Below are 19,303 nucleotides of genomic sequence, written 5' to 3'. Positions count from 1 at the left end.
GAGACACAGCCTGTCCCTCTTCTCCCCACCTCACTCGCTCTTCATGAACAGACACCACTTCAGAATGAGCTGGATGCACAACTTCCTGTTATAAAAACAGAGAAACAAGCATCCATTTGTGTCCCAAGGTCGTGGTTTTATTATCTCGAACTAGGAGTGGCCTGAATATCCAGCTGGCCCTGCCGGCTAATTCTTGCCCGAAAGAGAGACCACAAAGCAAAGGCTCTAAAGCTATGGTTGTTATTGTTGGTAGATGGCCTCCCAGCTCTTAGCTTATTCGTAAATAACCTGGTTCAGTAAATTGCATCATGCAGTCATCTTTGTGGGAAAAAAGCAACTTTGTCTGGGCTGTCCCACTGGGGAGGAGCACACTACAGGCTTGGCCTTCTGTGGGAACCTGAAGGAGAGGGATTTGGACGGGGTGAGACGCTGGTCACACTTGCCCGAAATGTTTTCCAGGCTATTAAATAGGGCAGTGGACTTCCTTCAGTTGCTCATATGTCTCTGTATTGGGATTAATTCCAAACTGTTATCTGGGCAGGATGTTGGCCCCATTTCCTGTGTGACAAGCATGAATCCCCACTAGCCCTTAGCTTCCATATGATGTTAAGGCTCAGTTTTCTTGTTTTTGTTTTTGTTTTTGTTTTTGTTTAATTTATCTTTATTGTTGAGAGTATTACAGGTGTCTCATTTTCCCCCCAATTGACCTGCTCCACTTGGCTCCCACCCCTCCCCAGGCCTTCACCCCGTTATTAACTGTGTCCATGGGTTATGCATATAACTTCTTTGGTTAATCTCTTCCCACCCTCCACCCCCCTTCCCTCTTTCCTCTGAAATATGATCGCCTGTTGCATGAGCCCATGTCTCTGGATCTATTCAGTTCATCAGATTCTTTTGTTCATTAGCTTCTTCTTAAAGAAGACCCTTCAACTTTTCCTGTAGTGCTGGTCGGGTGGTGATGAACTCTTTTAGCTTTTCCTTGTCTGAAAAGCTCTTTATCTGACCTTCAATTCTAAATGATAGCTTTGCTGGGTAGAGCAATCTTGGTTGTAGTTCCATGTTTTTCATCACTTTGAATATTTCTTGCCACTCCCTTCTGGCCTGCAAGGTTTCTGTTGAGAAATCAGCTGACAGTCGTATGGGTGCTCCCTGTAGGTAACTAGTTGCTTTTCTCTTGCTGCTTTTAAGGTTCTCTCTTTGTCTTTAACCTTGGCATTTTAATTATGATGTGTCTTGCTGTGGGCCTCTTTGGGTTCCTCTTGTTTGGGACCCTCTGTGCTTCCTGGACTTGTAAGTCTATTTCTTCTCCCAGGTAGGGGAAGTTTACTGTAATTACTTTTTCAAACAGGTTTTCAGTTCCTTGGTCTCTTTCTTCCCTTTCTGACACCCCAATAATACGAATGTTGGGCCTCTTGAAGTTGTCCCAGAGACTCCTTATATACTATTTTCATATTTCTGGATTCTTCTTTCTTTTTGCTCCTCTGGTTGGGTGTTTTTTGTTTCCTCATGTTCCAAATTGCTGATTTGATTCTCAGCATCCTCTACTCTACTGTTGATTCCCTGTAAATTATTCTTCATTTCAGTTCTTGTAGCCTTCATTTCAAATTGGTACTTTATTATGTTATCGATTTTCTCAGTTATTTCCCTAACCATCTGCTTAAACATCCTTATAAACAAAACTCTGAGCTCTATATCTGTTAGCTTGTTTGGATCTATTTCATTTAGTTCCTCTTCTAGAGATTTCTTCTGTTCTTTCCTTTGTGACATGTTTCTTTGCCTCCGCATTTTGGCTGCTTCCAGGTGCTTGTTTCTATGTATTAGGTAGAGCTGCTGTGTCTCCTGGAATTTGTAGAGTGGCTGTGTGTAGTAGGTGTCCTGTAGGGTCCAGTGGCTCAGCCTCCCCAGTCACCTGCGCTGGGCCTTCTAGGTGCTCCCCTGTGTGGGCTGTGTGCACTGTCCTGTTGTAGTTGAGCCTTGGTTGCTGTTGGCGTTACTGGGAGGAACTGACCCCCAGGCCAGTCAGCTGTGAGGACCAGCTGCAACTACAGCCAGAGAGCTGCTATGCTGGAGACACCCCTATGGAGCAGGATTTATTTCAGTGGAGCTTTGGTGTTCACCAGTGCGCCCCTTGAGTGTCACTCGTGGATGTGGTAGGGTTGTAATCCAGCGTGGTCGAGTCTGAGCACCAGGTGCACTGTCTCTGGGGCCTCCCGGGAGGTGCAAAGTCAGCCTGTGCCAGTGCCTTGCCCAGAGCCACCCAGCAGGAGCTACACAGCAAACTGTAGTTGGCTGCTCCTTGTGCTGGGCTTGGAGGTGCCCAGGAGAGGCCAAGCTATGAACCAATGCAGCTGCCACTAGTGCCAGGCCTGGGGCCACTTATCAAGCCGTATGGGGCCCGCTGCTGCTTGTTTGAGAGATTTTAGGAAAGTCCTAAGCATGAGGCTCGAGAGGCCCCTTGCACAGAAAAGCCCCTGGAAATGGCCTGGATGAGCTGCAGGTGGGGGGGCGGGGCCTCCGGGAATCACGGGGCGGGGCCAAAGGTGTGAGTCAGGTGCTGGCGACTCAAACATGGCGCCTGCCTGCCGGCTGTGCGGGGAGGACTCGCCACAGGAGCCAGGGCCTCCGCCAGCCCTTCTGCCTGGGAGGAAGCCGCCCCTCCGCCTCTCGCCCCGACTCCAGGCAGGTCAGTTCCTCCCCGAGTGTCCCGGGTCCTTTCCGGCCGCTGCCCTGCGCTGGGCTCAGAGGGAGCGTCCGAGTGAGTCCGCGCCGGGCCCTTTAGAGGAGCTGCTGGGGCTCCCGCAGCCTCCGTGACCCTCAGCCACAGTCCCCGCTGGTTTCACAGCCCGGAGTTGTGGGGACGTCTCTTCCCGGCCCTGGAGCCCTGGGCTGGGGGCCTGCTGTGGGGCTGGGACCCCTCCCTCCTCCCTCCTCCGGGAAACCTCCACCTCGGAGATTCCCTCCCGGGTTTACCCGCAGCACCGGGTGTGGGCCCGCGGCCTCGTCTCGGATTCAGCCCCATCCGCCCTCGTCTCCGCCCCTCCTCCCGCTCTCGGTGCTGCTTCAGCTCCCTGGGGCTTCTGTGCAGCCAGGTCCCAGGAGGCTCTGAGTGACGGTGGTTCTGTATCTTAGTTGTGATTCTGATGTGGTTGCGGGAGGCGGCGGGTGCAGCTGTGACCTGCGCCACCATCTTGTTTCTCCTCAAGGCTCAGTTTTCTATCAACGCTTGTGCATCTCTTTTCAACAGGCAGCATCAGCCCCAGGGCCATTGCACCTCCTTTCCCTCCGCCTAGAATCTGTTCATCAGATATTCCATGTTTGGTCCCTTTATTTGTTCTTTCAGCAAATATTTTTGAGTACCTACTGTGTGCCAAGCACTATGCTGGGTGTTAAGGTTATAAGAGGAAATGGTAATAATAATAGTTACCATTTAGCAAGTGCTTGTGATGAGCCAAGTGTTCTAAACCATTAATACATCGTATCTCATTTAATGCTCAACAATAATCCAATGTTCAACAATAACCCAGCAAGTTATCCACATTTGACATGGAGTAGCTACTTTATGTCAGCAAGTTACCCACATTTTGCTGATAAGGAAAGTGAGACACAGAGAGGCTAAGTAACTTCCCCAAGGTCACACAGCTAGGAAGTGAGGGAGCTGGGGTATGAGCTTGCATTCTTAAACACTCCATTACATTGTCTCTCTAGCAAGACACAGGAGGTCCCTGGTCATACTGGCTTACACTTCAGTGGAGGAGACAGACAATATACACATTAACAGTCATTTCAGATAGTCAGGCTGTAAGAAAAAGGGTAATAATAATAAACCAGGGTAATTCAGTAGAGCCTTCCCAGAGTGGGCAGGGCAGAGTAGCTACTTTATACCAAGAGTTGGAAAAGCCTCCACTATGGGGTCTTCTGGGTTGAGACCTGAAAAAAAGGGCCTTGGGAAGGTTTTCAGGAAAACTGACCAAGCAGGAGTAATAGCAAGTACAAAGGCACTGAGGCAGGGCCAAGTTTGGCTGAGTGTAAAAGAGAGATGACCAGGAACCACATGATACAGGGTCGGGCTTTTCAACCTGGGCTGCACACAACTGCCTGGGGAGCTTCCAAAAATCCTGATTCCTTGGTCCATGCCCAGAGATTCTGGGGAAATCAGTCTGAGGTTTTTGGCTTGGGCAAGAGGAATTTTAAAAGGACATGGTTGCAGTGGTCCAATGCAGGATGATGGTGGCTTGGACCAGTGGAGGTGGCAGCATCTCTCTTTTAGCCCCTGCTCCCTCCACACAGGATTTTAAATGGCTCCGGGCTGGCCCCTCTCACTCCCAGCCCACCTGTTGTCCATAGAAACACTCACTTTTTTAGCCCGGGTAACCTGAAGGCTAAGAAGGCTAACCCAGGGCACCGGCCCTGTCTTGCTGAGCGTTCCACTGAAGCTCTTACCAGACGTATCAAGAGGAGTAGTTAGGCTGCCACAACTTCTTCCAAAGAAATCATCATCTCCAAATCTTTCATCCCCAGCAGCCCCACTTTGTTACAGCAGCGTGAGCGAGCCCAGCAGTTCTTGGCCACCGTGGCCTCTGCCACAGCTCGCTTTGGGAGGCAGCATCTCTGTCTTCTTGCTTTGGCTCTGAGACAGTCATTTGTCAAGGCTGCCCAGAGAAACAGGAGCAATACAAAGTGTATATATAGAGAGAGAGAAAGATTTGTTTAAGGAACTGGCTCACACAATTCCAAAGTCCAAAATCTGCAGAGTAGGCTGGCAGACCCAAGACGCGGGAAGGAGCCAGTGTTGCAGTTCGAGTCCAAAGGCTGCCTGCTGCAGAATCCCCTCTTGCTCAGGAGAGAGAGGCCAGCCTTTTGTTCCAGACGATCCTTCAACTGATTGGATGCGGTCCACCCAGATTATGGAGGGCAACTTGCTTTACTCAACGTCTGCCAATTCAAATGTGAATCTCATCCCAAACCCCCTCACAGGAACATCTAGAATAATATTTGATCAAATATCTGAGCACCGTGGCTGAGCCAAGTTGACACATAAAATTAAGTATCACAGACAGGAGGCAATCCATCTTTCTTCCTCTCACCTTATTATATTCACAGACTATTTCCGAAAAGTATCCAAAAAACTTATCACCAAGGGCCTTAGGGTTTAAAGTAAAGAGAGACTTATTTTTTTCCCAGATTTCTTTTTTATGTCTGACTTTTTGCCATAAATATATATTGCTTTTTCAAATAAAAAATGAACTATAAAAAATGGACCAAAGTGATCATTGGATTGTATTTTATTGGCCACCTGCAAACCACTTTGTTCAGATCATGCTTTAAGGAGACAAGGTGAGTCCATGAGCCCACACTTAGGGATGTTCTAGGAACATCCAGTCAGCAGTATTGTTGGCATCTGTTACACATCAGAGTCCTCTGTAGGCAGAGCCCAGAACCTCGTGCTGATGTTAATCCCAAGAATGGTTCTAATCCTTTTAGGTACCTGGTGGTTTATCCCCTTAGGAAGACTGAATCACGTTACAGACCGAAGTTCCCTTTCCTGTGATGGACACATCAAAGGGGTCACCCCCTTGACCAGACACCTCATGTGCACCTTTAACATCTATGCAGAATTTTAGGGCCTCGCTTTTGTCTTTCTCCTCTAGCCCTGTTTTTGTTTTTTTTAACCTATCATTATGGTGAGAATTTTCAAATATACACAAAAGAAGGAAACATGGCCAGCTGTATCCCTATGTCCCAATCACCTGACTTCAGCCATCAGTCAGTGACAGTCATTTTATTTTACATGCCCCTCCACACCTCCTCTCTAACACCACCAGACACTTGTTCATTTTTTAAAGATGAAATCTAATTTTCAGATGATAGCATTTGCCCTTCTGAAGTGTACAATTCAGTGGTTTTGTGTGTTTTTTAGTATATTCACAAGGTGGAATCCTCACCATCTGTAATTCCAAGACCCCATACCCACTGGCAGTCACTCCCATCCTGCTTCCCCCCAGCTCCTGGCAACCAAAAAACTTAGTAATAACTCTTCAGTGTCATCTAATGCATAGTCCATGTTCAGTGGTACCCTGTTAATTGAGTTAGTTGTTCTCAGCATATCCAAACAAGGCCTTCATACTTCCCATAGTTGGGATGACTCAGGTCTCTTTTGATCTATAACTGTTCCCTTCCCTCTGTTGTTTTTTTGCCTGTCATTTATTTGTTGAAGGAAAACAAGTCATTTTCCTGTAGAGTTTCATACATTCTGAATTTGACTGATGACAGCTTCATGGTGTTTATCGCCTGCATTTGCCTGTAAACTGGTAGTTGGCTATAAACACTTGATCTGATTCAGGACTCGGGTTTTGGCAAGAATACTTTATAGTTGATAGTGGGTGTTTCTCTGATGTGTCTGGAGATAGTGGGTGTTTCTCTGATGTGTCTGGAGACATACTCGTGTCTGGCTCTCTTTTCAAATGTAAGACTGATCTGTGAGTACAGGTGTTGCCTGCCTGATTTACTCACTAGGAAGTTCCCTGTCAGCCCTCCCCAGTGGTCTTGGCATTGACCACTGTTGCCTACATCTGTTACTGCATTAGGATGATTGGTGCCAAAAGATGAGGTTCTAATTCTCTTACTCCTGGTGCATTTATTAGCTAGAATTCATCTAAAATGTAGAATTTTTCTTCATTATTCAGGATGATAAATACAGGAGGTAGATTTGGAGCTGGATGTGTGATTGTATAAATAACTGTATTAAAAAGTATTGATTGTTGGTTTACGGTCAGCAAAGGATCTCAACGATTAGCCAACTAAAGAGAACCAACTTTTACTGAGCAGCTACTAGGTGCCAGGCACTATGCTAGGGAAATCCTTGGGCATCCATTATAATTTAAAATAAAAATAATAATAATTCTGCAAAGTAGTTGTCATTATCACATTTAACAGATAAGGAAACTAAAGCTTAGAGGAGTAATTTAAATAAGGTCAGATAGCTGGAAACAGGTGTAAGAAGGGTGCAGCAAAATCATGAGTGACACAGAGCTGAGAGGGACAGTTGACAAGTCAGGTGACACAATCAATGTTGAATAGATGAAAATAAGAGAGCCCCACATATACCCCTGTATTAAAACCTGCTCTGGGATTAAAATCACTTGAGTCCAAGCTCGGAGAGATGTGGATCATCAGCACCGTGTGTTTGAAAATGACCTGGAGATATTAGCTTAGAACGACCCCCATATGGATCTTAGAAAAGCTAACATTGTATTAAGCTGCATTAATAGGCAAGATGATTAATAGGCTCAAAGCTCCGTTGAGATAATAATCGTAAATCTCTTGTTCCCTGTTGCATCCCCAGCCTCCGGCAGCAGATCTGGGAAAACATTCAGTAATTATCTGGATATAAACGGCACTCGGTACATATCTGTGATGCCGAGATGTATGTATTCAATCATTAACAGTGGCTTAAACACGATTGGGGTTCACTTGTCTTCCACGTGAGATTCCAAGCATACACCCCCAAAGGGCTGGGGACTCCGTGGCGCGGGGAATCCAGGTTCCCCATCTTAGTGCCCGGCCATCCTTAAGGTGCGGCTCCCATCCTGTGGTCCAGGGAGGCATCTCCAGCTCCCACCATCGGGCCTACGTCCCGGCCAGGGAGAAGAAGGAAAGGAAAGGGAAGGGAAGGGAAGGTTCCCTTTGTCTGAAAGCCGCCACCCCGAGTCTGCTCACATCGTGCCTACTCACAGTCCTTGACTGGACTTGGAGACTCGGCAGATCTACCTGTAAGGGGACTGGGACAAAGGCATCTTTAGCTGAATGCCCAGATGCCCAGATGAAACTTAGGCGTCCTATTTCTGAAGGAGGGGGGAACAGCAAGCAGTCAGCCTTCGCAGTCCTAAAACAGAGGTTCAGCCGTGAATGGGAGGAGGCACAATGCCACTGCTACTGGGAAAAAGAAGCGGGAAAGCTGAGGAGCTGGGAAAGGAATGGAAAATAGGGAACGCCAACCTGGTCACTTTTATTTTCTCTGCAAAGTGGGACTCAAGAGTCGTGGCTGAGGGGCTGGGACTCTCAGAGAGCCACGAAGAGAGAAGGTCTGCGAAGCCTCTCTCCCCACGGTCGTTTGTGATCTGTTAGGGTGGAAGAGCAGCCTGGTAGACACCCTGAGATGCTTCGAAGCACAGCTGTGCTTAGGGAGTCCTGGGTGCCATGCCCGCTCTGTGCTTAGCTGCAGAAATCTGTTTTTCTGTTAAATGGCCATTTTAATGCCCACCATGCCTACCTCACAGTCCTGTTTTGAGTCCCACAGGAGAGCTGTGAGGAGGTTTTCTAAGTACCAAAGGTGGGGCAGGTGTGGATGGGCCTCACCATGGAGGAACGGAGTTGTCAGGCAATGCTGAGCCTCAGAGGGAGGCAGGAAAGGGCTAGAAGGAGAGATTGTGGCAACAGGACTGTCTCCCACAGAGGCTGCCAGCACCCGCCAGGCCCGTCCAGGATCTGGGCTCTGACCCACTTCTGGCCCAGCCTCAGAACCCCTCTGCTGTCCAGCTGAGGGTAACAGGAAGGGACAACCCACCCAGCTGTCCACAGCTCTGGGAGTCAGCTCTGCTCTGTCTTAAATTACTATCACAGAGCCTTGGCTTCATCTCCTGCACTTGGCCTTGGAAGGTCTTCTGGGATCTCTCCTGACCCCAGGGCACCATGCTGTGTTCCTGGAGCCAGTAAACAGTGTGAGTTTCTCCCCTGGGCCTTTGGCCTAGCACAGCTCGCCTGTCCAGTGCATGTGCGCACACACACACACACACACACACACACACACACACACTGCCTGCATGCACAATCATCACATACCACATACCACACATACAACACATAACACATATCACATGCACACACAAATACACTACACGTATATACCACAAATTAGGCTACTTTTTAGTTTAAACTCCTCTCCTTCCAGGGGCTTTCCAGAGCCTTCGGGCTAAAATCTAGCCCCTTACTAAGCTATTGAGGCCGTCCGTAGCCTGTTCTCTGATGACCCTCTTCAGATACTGCCCCATGGGCCAGTCTGAACCCACTGGCCATCCCCACCCCATGCAGCTCCTTCTGCCTCTGCTTTGCCCTCCCTGAACCTCTCCAGAGAATCCCCCACTGGGCAGTCCCCCTGGAAATCACATTTATTCTTTCAAACCGTGTTCAGCGCTCGCCTTCTCTATGAAGATTCCCCTGACTACCCAAGGAGTAGCTCCCTTCCTCTCCCACAGGCACGCGGTGGAACGACTCCTTCCCGATGTTAGTACCCCGCCGGGCAGGGGGCCTTCTCAGTCGCTGTACGTGGAGCACTGGGTCCTGGCGTTGGGTAGGTGCTCACCTTCTCGCCCTCCCAACAGATCAAAGTGGAAAACCAGCATGACTACCAGGACATCACCAGCATGGTGGCGATGGCCAAAACCTACGCCACGACCGAGGCCTTCATCGACTCCAAGTATGACATTCGCATCCAGAAAATTGGATCCAACTACAAGGCTTACATGTGAGTCCCTGGCGGGGACTGGGGAGCGGGGAAGAGGGGTGGGAGGAGAGTGGGGGGGAGGGGAGACTGGAGATGCAGGTCCAGCCCTGTGTCCCCGGCCCCAGGCGGAGACCATCCACACATCACCATTTCCCCTTTCTTTCTCCTTTCCTGACCTTCTCTGGTCTGTGAGCTGAGGGCTGATGTTCCATCATGGCTTATCCCAGGGTGGAACTCTGTCTGCCCAGACGAGGGCTGTCTCTCCAGAGGAAGGAAGACACGGACATGTTTAGGGAAACTTTGAGCACATGCAGGACGCATGTCACAGGAGACAAGACTGAGAGAGAAACTTGGGGACAGATCAAGGAGGGCCTCCAGTGCTTCGCTGAAGGTTGTGGATTTTCTTCTACTCTCTTCCAAGTGGAAGATCTGGCCTGAATTAATAAAAAGGTGGCTCTGGGGCTGCAGGCTGCAAAGGGGCTTCTCTAGAACCGATAAGACCAGTTAGGAGACTAGATCAGAGTTCTCTGACTGCGAGCAACAGAAACCACCTCTGACTAATTTGATGGAGCTTTGTAAAGGGGATTTATCAGAAAACCATGGTTGTTCAGAAACTTAAACAAACAACATCAATATTGGGATCCAGGGCAGCCTCAGGGATCTAGGTAGCCAGAAGCCATAAACAATCTTCGTGGCACCCTGACTGGGAAGTGACTCTCCCCTAATCATCTTCAGGACTCAAGTCAAGACGGTGATTCCATGGAAACAGCGCTGATTAGTCCCAGTCTGGCCACAGCTTTTTGGTTAGAGAAAGGCAGAAAAGCAGCGTGGAGAGTCCCACCGAGACAGCATGCAACACTGGCAGGAGCATGCCCTGGTGCAAATGGGGGAAAGAATGAGTGACAGAAAATCCAGCGCATCCACCCCAGGGGTGGCTTGGGCAAAGGGTGACTCACTCTGGTGCTGTGGTTATGAGGAAGAGTGGGAGTTCCTGACGAGCTGGGAGGGCTCTGTCTTTAGAGACATCTTATCTGCTCCGAGGCTCTCTGTCTCTCGCTTCGGAATGTTGTTGTTGGTTCCACTTGAAATGATGAGACCCCAGAGAGCCGACCAGTGCCTGCGTGCCAAGTGTTTACGGAGCCGACTGCGTGAACGGCTCCATACTGAGGGCTGCAGCGGCTGCCTGCGGACAGTTGGAGATCTCTATGTGCTTCTGTGTAGCGGAGTTTATGCGCTAGGTCAGGGTCAGCAAACCACAGCCCACAGCCCAAATCCAGCGGCCACCTGTTTCTGTAAATGCAGTTCTATTCATCACAGCCATACACATCCATTGATGCATGATCTCGGGTTGCTTTTGCACTACCTGGGTTGCCCGGACAGGGGGTCAGCAAATTTTTCTCTAAAAGGCCAGATGGTAATGGGGGGGCCTTGCATGCCATATAGTCCCTGTTGTAACAGCTCTGCTCTGCCGTTGCCTGGGAAGCTGGAGAAGATGCAGGCAGTGGGCCTATTTCTTCCAAAGTGACGGAGCCAGTTCTCGGGGAACACTTCTGCCCTGTCCTTCCAATCGCTCACGTCCACCCATGAGCCAGGCCAGACCTGCCACTGCTCTCAGAGGCCCTCCGGGTGATGATATCCCCTCCTCCCCGCCCCCTCGGAGTTAGGGAACATCCTTGTGCCCCAGTCCGGTGCATTCCTGAGGCCTCCACTGCCCCTCATGACATCACTTCCCTCCCCTCCTCATAGTTAGAGTTTCCACTTGACATTGACTACACCTTGGCCCAGCTTCTCTTCTTGAGGATTACCTCATTGCCGCATTCTTTATGCTGAGCCTTTCTTCCCTGACAGCTCCAATTTGTCATTAGTTACAGCGTTTCCTGGACCCTGAGCTGGCCCACATCCGAGGGAGGGGGTTCGTGTCAGACCTCAGGGTAGAGCCTCCTCTCCGCCCTTGACCGTCCACCCTCCTCGCTGGCCCACTCGCCGCCCTGTGCTCGGCCTTTGCGCTTGTTGCTTCTGGAGTGTCGTTCCCCAGTCCTCTCAGCAGATAGACCCAGGAAAGGTATGTGTGTACCTTAACCACGTACACACACCTATCCGACTGTGTCTAAAGCTAAATCGAGTTCAAGCTGATGCCTCAGACTTTCACGTAGTCCCACAGGGCTCACTTTGGCCTTCCCAGGTGGCTTATCCAGCCTTCCCACTCCAACAGGGAAGACCCTGGCTCCCACCATCTGCCGTCCACTTACTTGTAAGTCCCAGGATACGTGCACAGCTGCAGAACCAATGCTCCGCAGCCCCATGGGAAATGCTTTACCAGCTGCAAGATAGGGCTTATGGACAGCTCCTTTCCTACTGAGTCACCCAGTCTCCACTCATTTCCAAGGTCACGTAGGCCGGCTCCTTGATCCCCAGCCCCACCGTCTTCAATGTCAGGCATTCGCAGCCCAGATAGAGAGATCCTTTTGCCAGTCTACATTCCATCATCCATTCCCGCAGCTGCATCACACTGGGGCCAACCGACTCTCTTCCCCAAGCCTGTGATGGGCCCTGCCATGGAGAGTCGTCGTTAAGAGCGTGGAATTTCAGATACGGCCTGGTGGCTCTGCCACTAAGTGGGAATGATGATAAAATAATGTCCATCTCATTAGGTTCAGTGAGGCTGAAATAAGCCAGTGCTTATAGAGCCCTCAGACCATGTCTCACACATAGAAAGCACTCGTTAAATGTCAACTCTCACTGTCATTATCTGCTTGGAAGGAGAGCAGTCTGGCTCTGTTCCCGCTGCTCCTGGCGTTTGAATGCCTTCTTTTCTTGTTTCCACTCACTGAAAAATAATAGTAGCACCCGTTGTACTAAGAGATTCATGGGAAGATTTCCTTCAACCCACATTATACCCTGTAAGGATGGTACTTTAATTATTCCCATTTCACCAGTGAGACAAAGACTCAGAGATGTTGACCATAGTGATACAGCTAGGAAGTGCTGGAGCCAAGGTTCAAGCTCACATCTGTCTGACTCAAGTCAGCTTTTACCTTCTCTTACCCCAATATAGGTCCCAAGATAACAATCCCTACTCATTCTCCAAGACACATCTCAATGGCCACCTTCTGGGGCCACAGTAAGTGACTCTGGTTTCTTCTTTGCTTCCCCAGAGCTCTTCTCTCCTTATGTAGATCACTAACCCTACCATGCCTACCCTCTGGCTTTAGGCCAGTCTGCCCTTCTAGGCAGCGAGCAGCCTGGGGAGCTGTCATCCCTGCACACTCAGTGACAGATGTCCCTAATTCCCTCCCTGTATTATTGGTTCTGATACAGGAGAACCTCCATCTCTGGGAACTGGAAGGCCAACACAGGCTCTGCCATGCTGGAGCAGGTGGCCATGACGGAGAGGTAAGACACAAAGAAGGTGCTAAGGGAAAAGCAGCAGCCGCGATGGGAGATGGGTGAGGAAGACAAGGGGTCTTTAAGGAATGCCACCTCGCCCTCTGGCTGGTGCCTCACCACCCACAGGGCACCTTCCTAGGCATGGTCCCCTTTACTGACCATAACAACCTGCAGGGCAGGTATTATAATCACCCCATTTTTGAGATGGAAGAAGAAAGTTCAGAGAAGGAACGTGACTTGTCCGGGGTCACAGAGCTGATCAATAGAGCTGAGAATAGAACCCTGATTTCTTGACTTCAAATCCAAGGGTCTCTGCCCAGCTGCTGCAGAGGGAGAGCAGGGAGTCCTTGCCAGCCCCTCCCTGCTCGGACAGCAGCTTGGAAGCATTCTTGTTAGGGGACCAGGCCTATTGGAGTAGCCAGTCCTCTCTCAGACTTATTTCCATCTCAGTGTGAGGAGGGAGAGGTTGGTTTCCTGTGAATCACGACTGTGGCAGCCCTGTGCTCTGGCTGAAGGTCTGTCACATCTTTCTCCTTGAAACACTGCTGTGAGCCACCCTCACCTGAGGAAGGGTCAGTCGTCTGCTCTCAGGGTCAGCAGCGCGCAGGCCCATACACACGCACATGCACACACACACTCCCGCAGCTTTCCTGCATGCCCGGGCTGGAGGCAGTCATGGACCCCATGCTCCAGTCTCTCCCACACTGCTCCATCTATGAAGTCCCTTTCTTGGCCCTGGTGGAGGGGGCAAGGCTGTTCCCCATGGGGTGCACTCCAGTAGGTGACCCAGAAGTTCATCGTTTGAAAACGACCTCTAGAAACCAGTTGCCTCTGGCCCTAGGGCCAGACGTCCATCCTCCATTGAGAAGAAACCTGATTCAGGAGCGTGTCTCAGGGCACCGTCCTCCCTAAGCTGGAGGTGCCCCACAGTCAGCCATCGGTGCCAAATACTGGCACCCAGATCAGAGGGCCCAAGGGGCTCTTAGAGCTCCGAGGACCAAAGCTGCCCCCAAATGTGGCTGCACAATAGAATCACATGGGAAACTATAAAAATTAACAGATTATTCTAACATAGGGCAGTGCCCCCAAATCAGGCTGTGTGTGTGTTTGCTTAATTCTCCTAGTGATTCTAATGTACAACCTGAGTCAGACCTAGGCCTTCCCATTTTTCAGATAAGGAAACTGAGGCTGCAAGCAGGAAAGGCTCACCCAAAATTATAAAGGGAATTAACAGCAAGCATCTGGGTCACTGGTCTCCCATATGGCGGGAGGACAGTCATGATGTTCTGACTGAGAGGAAGGGTGGCTTCGCGGACTGTGGAATCAGATGGGATCTGGGTTTGGAAGCCGCACAGTCACTTCTTATCCCCTCTGAGCCTCAGTCTCCTCATCAGCAAAATGGGTTAAACCTTCCTGATAGAGTTGTGGGGGTTAGAAAAAATGAGGAGTCAGCCCCTACAGGATGCCTGGCACATGTTAGGAGTTTAATAGGCATGAGTTTTCGCCCTTCCTTTTACTTCTATGATCTCATGTGCTACAGCTGAATGAGAGAATTGAACTAGGAGCCAGGAGATCTGGGTAACCCAGGCTCTATTACCATCTTGCTGTGTGACCTGGCCAAGCCACTCTCCCTCTCTGGGCCTCAGTGGGCACTGGCAGATAAGATGAGAGCGTTGTTCTAAGAGCACTTGAGCCATGATCTCTCTTCATTCCAGGCCTATGGCTCAGAGACACAAATAGATCTCAGAGCAGGCGTGCCCCGTGTGACCCTGGGGAGTGGGGAGAGAAGCAAGAACATTGACACAAAGTCCCCTGTGACTCCCAAATTCAGCCACCACAGGGGAAGCCAAGTGCAAGCCCGAGAAAACATCTCAGATACAACCATCCCCTTGTTGCAGGGGCAGAGTCCAGCATGGAGCTCTTTTCCCTGCAAAGCAAACTGGCCTCGCAGCCATCAAGTGGCTGGAAAGGGAACAAAAGCAGCAGGTCCAGAGGGCCAGGCCCCTGGCCCCGGGAGCAGCCTGCTGGGCTCCCTCGCATGCCCGCCCCTGGCTCAGGGCAGAATGTGCTCTTTGTCCCCCTGCAGGCTCTCGTCTAGCCTGGTCGCTGGGGCTGGGAGGGCGGCTAGGGAGGGATTTCTGAAGCCCTCCAAGCAGCTTTCCCAAGGGAACAGGACAGCAGGGGTGACTGGGTGTCCAGAATGGCTCTGGATGGGGGCAGGGCAAGCTCCCCACTACTGTGGAGCCAGCAAGGTTCTGGGGTGGGATTTCTCCCAATTATTCCTGCTCCCCTTGACCATCCCTCCCTCCTGCCTGCCTGGCTCCCTTTCTATTCCCTCTCTCACTGTCCATCTGTGTCTCTGTCTTTTTTTATTTTTTACCATTCTGACTCTTCCACTGCTTGTCTCTCCCTGTCTCTGTCTCTTCTCTCTGTCTTTCTTGCCACATGTCTGTAATTTCTTACCATCTCTCTCCATCTCAGAATGGGTGTATGTCACGCTCTCTCCCCCTGCCTGTTTCTCTATGTGTTTCTCTGTGTCTCTCCATCTTTCTGTCTCCATGTGTCTTTCCCTCTGCTCCCCCTTCCCTGCTCTCCGCCCCCAACACTCACTCACTGTCTGTCCATCCCTGCAGGTACCGGCTGTGGGTGGATAGCTGCTCAGAAATGTTCGGCGGCCTGGACATCTGCGCGGTCAAGGCCGTCCACAGCAAGGATGGCAGAGATTACATCATCGAGGTGAGGGAGGAAGCAGAGAGCCTCTTGGCCTGGCCCAGGCCCCTGGCGGGCTGCCCGAGGGAAGGAGCCCAGGCGTGGTCTCCAGCGTGGCCAGCGGTGTCTGACTCGTGGCCTGGGCACCTGCAGCCTCACATGCATCCCCACCACCACCCTCAGCTGTGTCTAAAGCCTTCGCGCCCAAGGCTTCTGAGCTGGGCCTGCAGAGCTCCAGGCACGGGGCTTGACAGCATTGCCTGGCCCACGGGCCACAAGGAGGGCGCGAACGTGAGGCTGAGAGTGGCGAGATGCTGTTCCACTGGGCCTCTTAAATTTTCTGTGTCCAGCTGCGCACAGTCACCGCGCCGAGTTCCCATCGTCTGTTCATGCAACAAACGTGCACTCCAGGGCTCTCATCGGCCAGGCGTGGGCGCAGCTCTGGGGACGCGAAACAGACCTGGGGTGTGCGGCTGGCAGGGAAGAGGGCTGATAAACAAGTGATGGCAGGACACTGAAGGGTAGGAAAGGGGGCGCGGCCGTGCAGGGGTGCAGAGAAATGTAGATAAATTAATTGTACGAGAGAAGTTCTAGAGGGGCCGTGGGTCCTAGAACCTCGCCCACAGTCCTCCTGCAGCCCATGTCTCTCAGGCCCACAGCGCCCTGCCTTCCTCCAGGACAGTCACCTACGTGCCCCTGCTGTCCTATACCCTCTCCCCACCACCAACCTCTCCTCTGTGCTTCTCCTAAGCCCACAACGCCCCTCTCTCCTCCAACTCCTCTGTGTCTCTCTGCTCCCACAATGTTCCCCTCTGCCCCCCAACTCCGCTTCCCTGTCCCCACCACCACAGCTCGTGACTCTCCACTGCTGTCCCCTGAAAATTGCCCTCAAAGTTTTCCCTTCTTTCCCCGACTTTACATCGAGCTCGCACCCCCCACGTCCCCAAAGCACCGTCTCATCCCCCCTCCCGGGGCTTCTCAGACCACAGCAGAGGCCGGCGGGGGGCAGGGGGGGGCTGACACAAGGCCAAGCCACGTGAGGGCCAGCCCGCGGCCGCCCCGCCTGCTGTGGGCTGCTGATGGGAAGCACATGGCCGGGGTGACCGCAGGAGCCGGCTGGTCCTCCGGTCCCTCGTGTCTGCACCACTGCCTGGGACCCACAGCACCGCAGGACCAGGTGACTCGATGGGTGGGAGTCCTCCAGCTGTGCCAGGAGGACATTCACAGCCCTGCCCAGGGAGGGGCCGCCCTTGGAGCTGAAGGGAAGGGAGTCCTGGGTGGACACAGTCCCTCTACCCTCCCCGAAAGGCTGGGAGCTCCCATGACGAGTTGCATGTATATTTGCAAGTTTAGTTCTCTGGAAAATAGCCTCCCCCCAAGTCCAGGAATGGCTTTCCCTCTAGCTTCCACCGTGCCTGAAATTCCCCCAGTGGCCCTTCTCAGAGGGGACACTGAAGGTGCAGAACTACTGGCCTGCACACTCCCTCCCAGGCCAGAGCCAGGCTGCTCCCCGGAGGAGCGGGTCCCCTGCTTCCTGAGGTGCCCTGCAAGCTTCAGTCCTAGGGTGGCCCACGGGCCCTCCTGCCTGGGGCATGGCATCTCTTGAGACCCGTCATGGTCTTCCTGCCTCTGCATCTCCTCACGGGACCACCAGGCATGAACGCGGGTTTGGCACACACACAGTCATTCATTCCTTCCACTGAGCTCCTCTCCTGGGTGCCAGCCACTGAGCCAGGTGATGGGGACACAGCAGGGAACACTGCCTCCGAGAGCTCCCATCCAGAGCGGGGACCAGCAATCAGTAGATGCAGGACTCCTAGACTCCGCTCCCCTCCATCCTGTGGGTTTAGCCCCTTCTCCCTATATTAGCATTTTCTCTGCCCCCTGAAGCTCCTGCCTCTCTGAGTTTCCTTGACTTTCACCCTTAGGAAGCAAAAATCTTGTGGGCCCGGTCACCCTACCTCCAGGCATTCGGAAGGGTCAGAGATGAAAGACTTTTCACATTACCAAAAAAAAGCAAACTTAGCAAGTTTTAAAAACAAGAAAACAACTTTTCAGAAATGTTCCAAAAGGGAGAAAAAAAAAAAAGATGGCTTTTTCAGATTGTTTTTTCTCTCAGAAACATTGCAGAGTTGTTTCCCTTGCTTGGGTTTAGGGTGGGGTCAAGGAAGATGGGGAGCTACCAGCAAGATAAAAGGTGTTTTTCCCCAGCCTGGAAAAAAAAAAAAAAAGCAGAAGAGATCCACAAATACTGTTTTCTTCAGCCACCTCTGTGGTGAGAACATAAAATTTGTGTGGCATGTTTTGTGAAGATCCCCACAGTAAAATACTCAAGGGAAAGACCCTTGAACTTGTCCTCCATGACCTGTCCAGGGAATGACATTGCTCAGTGGAAAAATGTTTCCCGGGGGGACCAGAGCGTCCGCTTCCTTTGGCTGTGTCCACCATGGGGATTCCAAAATGTTCTGATCTCAGGTTCCTTGTGGTGGCTGTTTTCCCCTACAGGGAATGTAGGAAACAGAAACCAGAACAGAAAGGGGTGGGCAGGGTCAGGGGGAGAAGGGACAGGCCTGTGTACGTTTAGACAGAATCCACAATTATAACTCAGCTCAGCCCACGCTGACCACGCTCAGCTCAGGCACTGCATCTGGGATGCCAGGGACCCACCCCCAACGGTGAGGAGCTCACTGTGAGGACAGTTTTCAGGACCACATTAGAATCAGCATTCACAGCCGTGAATTTATTTTTCAGCTTTCCAACTACAGTGGGTGCTTTAGACTCACGGACCTCTAAAGTCCCAGCTGGAAGGGTCTTCACAGCTGCCCACACTCCTCAGTTCACAAAGGAAAACTGACCTGCCCAGCCTCACACAGCAAGTCCATAGCAGAGCCTAAGCCAGGAATCCAGGTTTCCTGTTCCTGGCTTTTCCCACAGAGAGCTGTTGCAGCGCTTAATGAGAGATAAAAGGACTGTGGTTTGCTGGCCAATGTGTCCTTGAACTTGCCACACCGTTGTCCCTCAGTTTCCTCATCACTAATGTGAGGATAATTATAGTACCTGCCTCAAAGAGCTATTCAGAGACTTGTGTGAGGTCACCCACACCCAATGTTTAGAACAGTGACTGGCACATAGTAAATGCTCAATAAAATATAGGAACTATTACTGTCCTTATCACTGTGAGCTGGACTTACTGCAAGGACTTTTCATTCCTCCATCAACAGGAAGTATTGAGGGCACACCTCTGATTTCAGGGGCTCACAGTCTGGTTGGGGAGACACAAGTAAACAGGCGATGACAGTGCCAGGGGGTAAGCTCTCCAGATGACCCAAGTGAGGACAGCGGGAGGACAGCGGAGCGGCGACTTCTCAGCTTGCTCAGCTGGAGAGCGCTCCCCCGAGGAAGGCAGCTGGATGTTTCCTGACGGGTGAGGGTCAGCCAGGTAAAGAGTGAGCTGAGGGAACAATGCATCAGGACTCAGGCGGGAGAAAGAACCTGGTGAGTCCAGAGCTTGGGAAAAGGGGAACAAGGCAGTGAGTTTGAAGGAGGTGTTGTGGGTAAAGAGGGCTGGACAGGAGTGGAGGGGTAGAGAGAGGACCAGGCAAGGCCTCTCGCCCCTTCAAGACCTGCCACTGCTGCTCGTGCCTGGGAACCGCCTGGATGTTGGGCCTGTGGGACTTTAGGCAAGTCCCTTTACATTCGGGCCTCGGT

General features: G+C 51.5%; 1 protein-coding gene across 1 annotated transcript in view; it reads left to right on the top strand.

Moving 5' to 3' along the window:
- The window catches only part of SYN3 (synapsin III), a 365,786-nt gene that overhangs the window by 334,537 nt on the left and 11,946 nt on the right, over positions 1-19,303 (top strand). The window contains exons 8-10 of the mRNA XM_081129888.1: positions 9,378-9,520; positions 12,818-12,892; positions 15,520-15,622. Coding sequence (XP_080986014.1) covers positions 9,378-9,520; positions 12,818-12,892; positions 15,520-15,622 — 321 coding nt within the window. The remainder of the gene's footprint in view (positions 1-9,377; positions 9,521-12,817; positions 12,893-15,519; positions 15,623-19,303) is intronic.

Source organism: Miniopterus schreibersii (genome assembly GCF_964146895.1).
Source record: "Miniopterus schreibersii genome assembly, chromosome: 2".
Lineage (NCBI taxonomy): Eukaryota > Metazoa > Chordata > Mammalia > Chiroptera > Miniopteridae > Miniopterus > Miniopterus schreibersii.
This window is presented reverse-complemented; position numbering and strand designations above follow the sequence as displayed.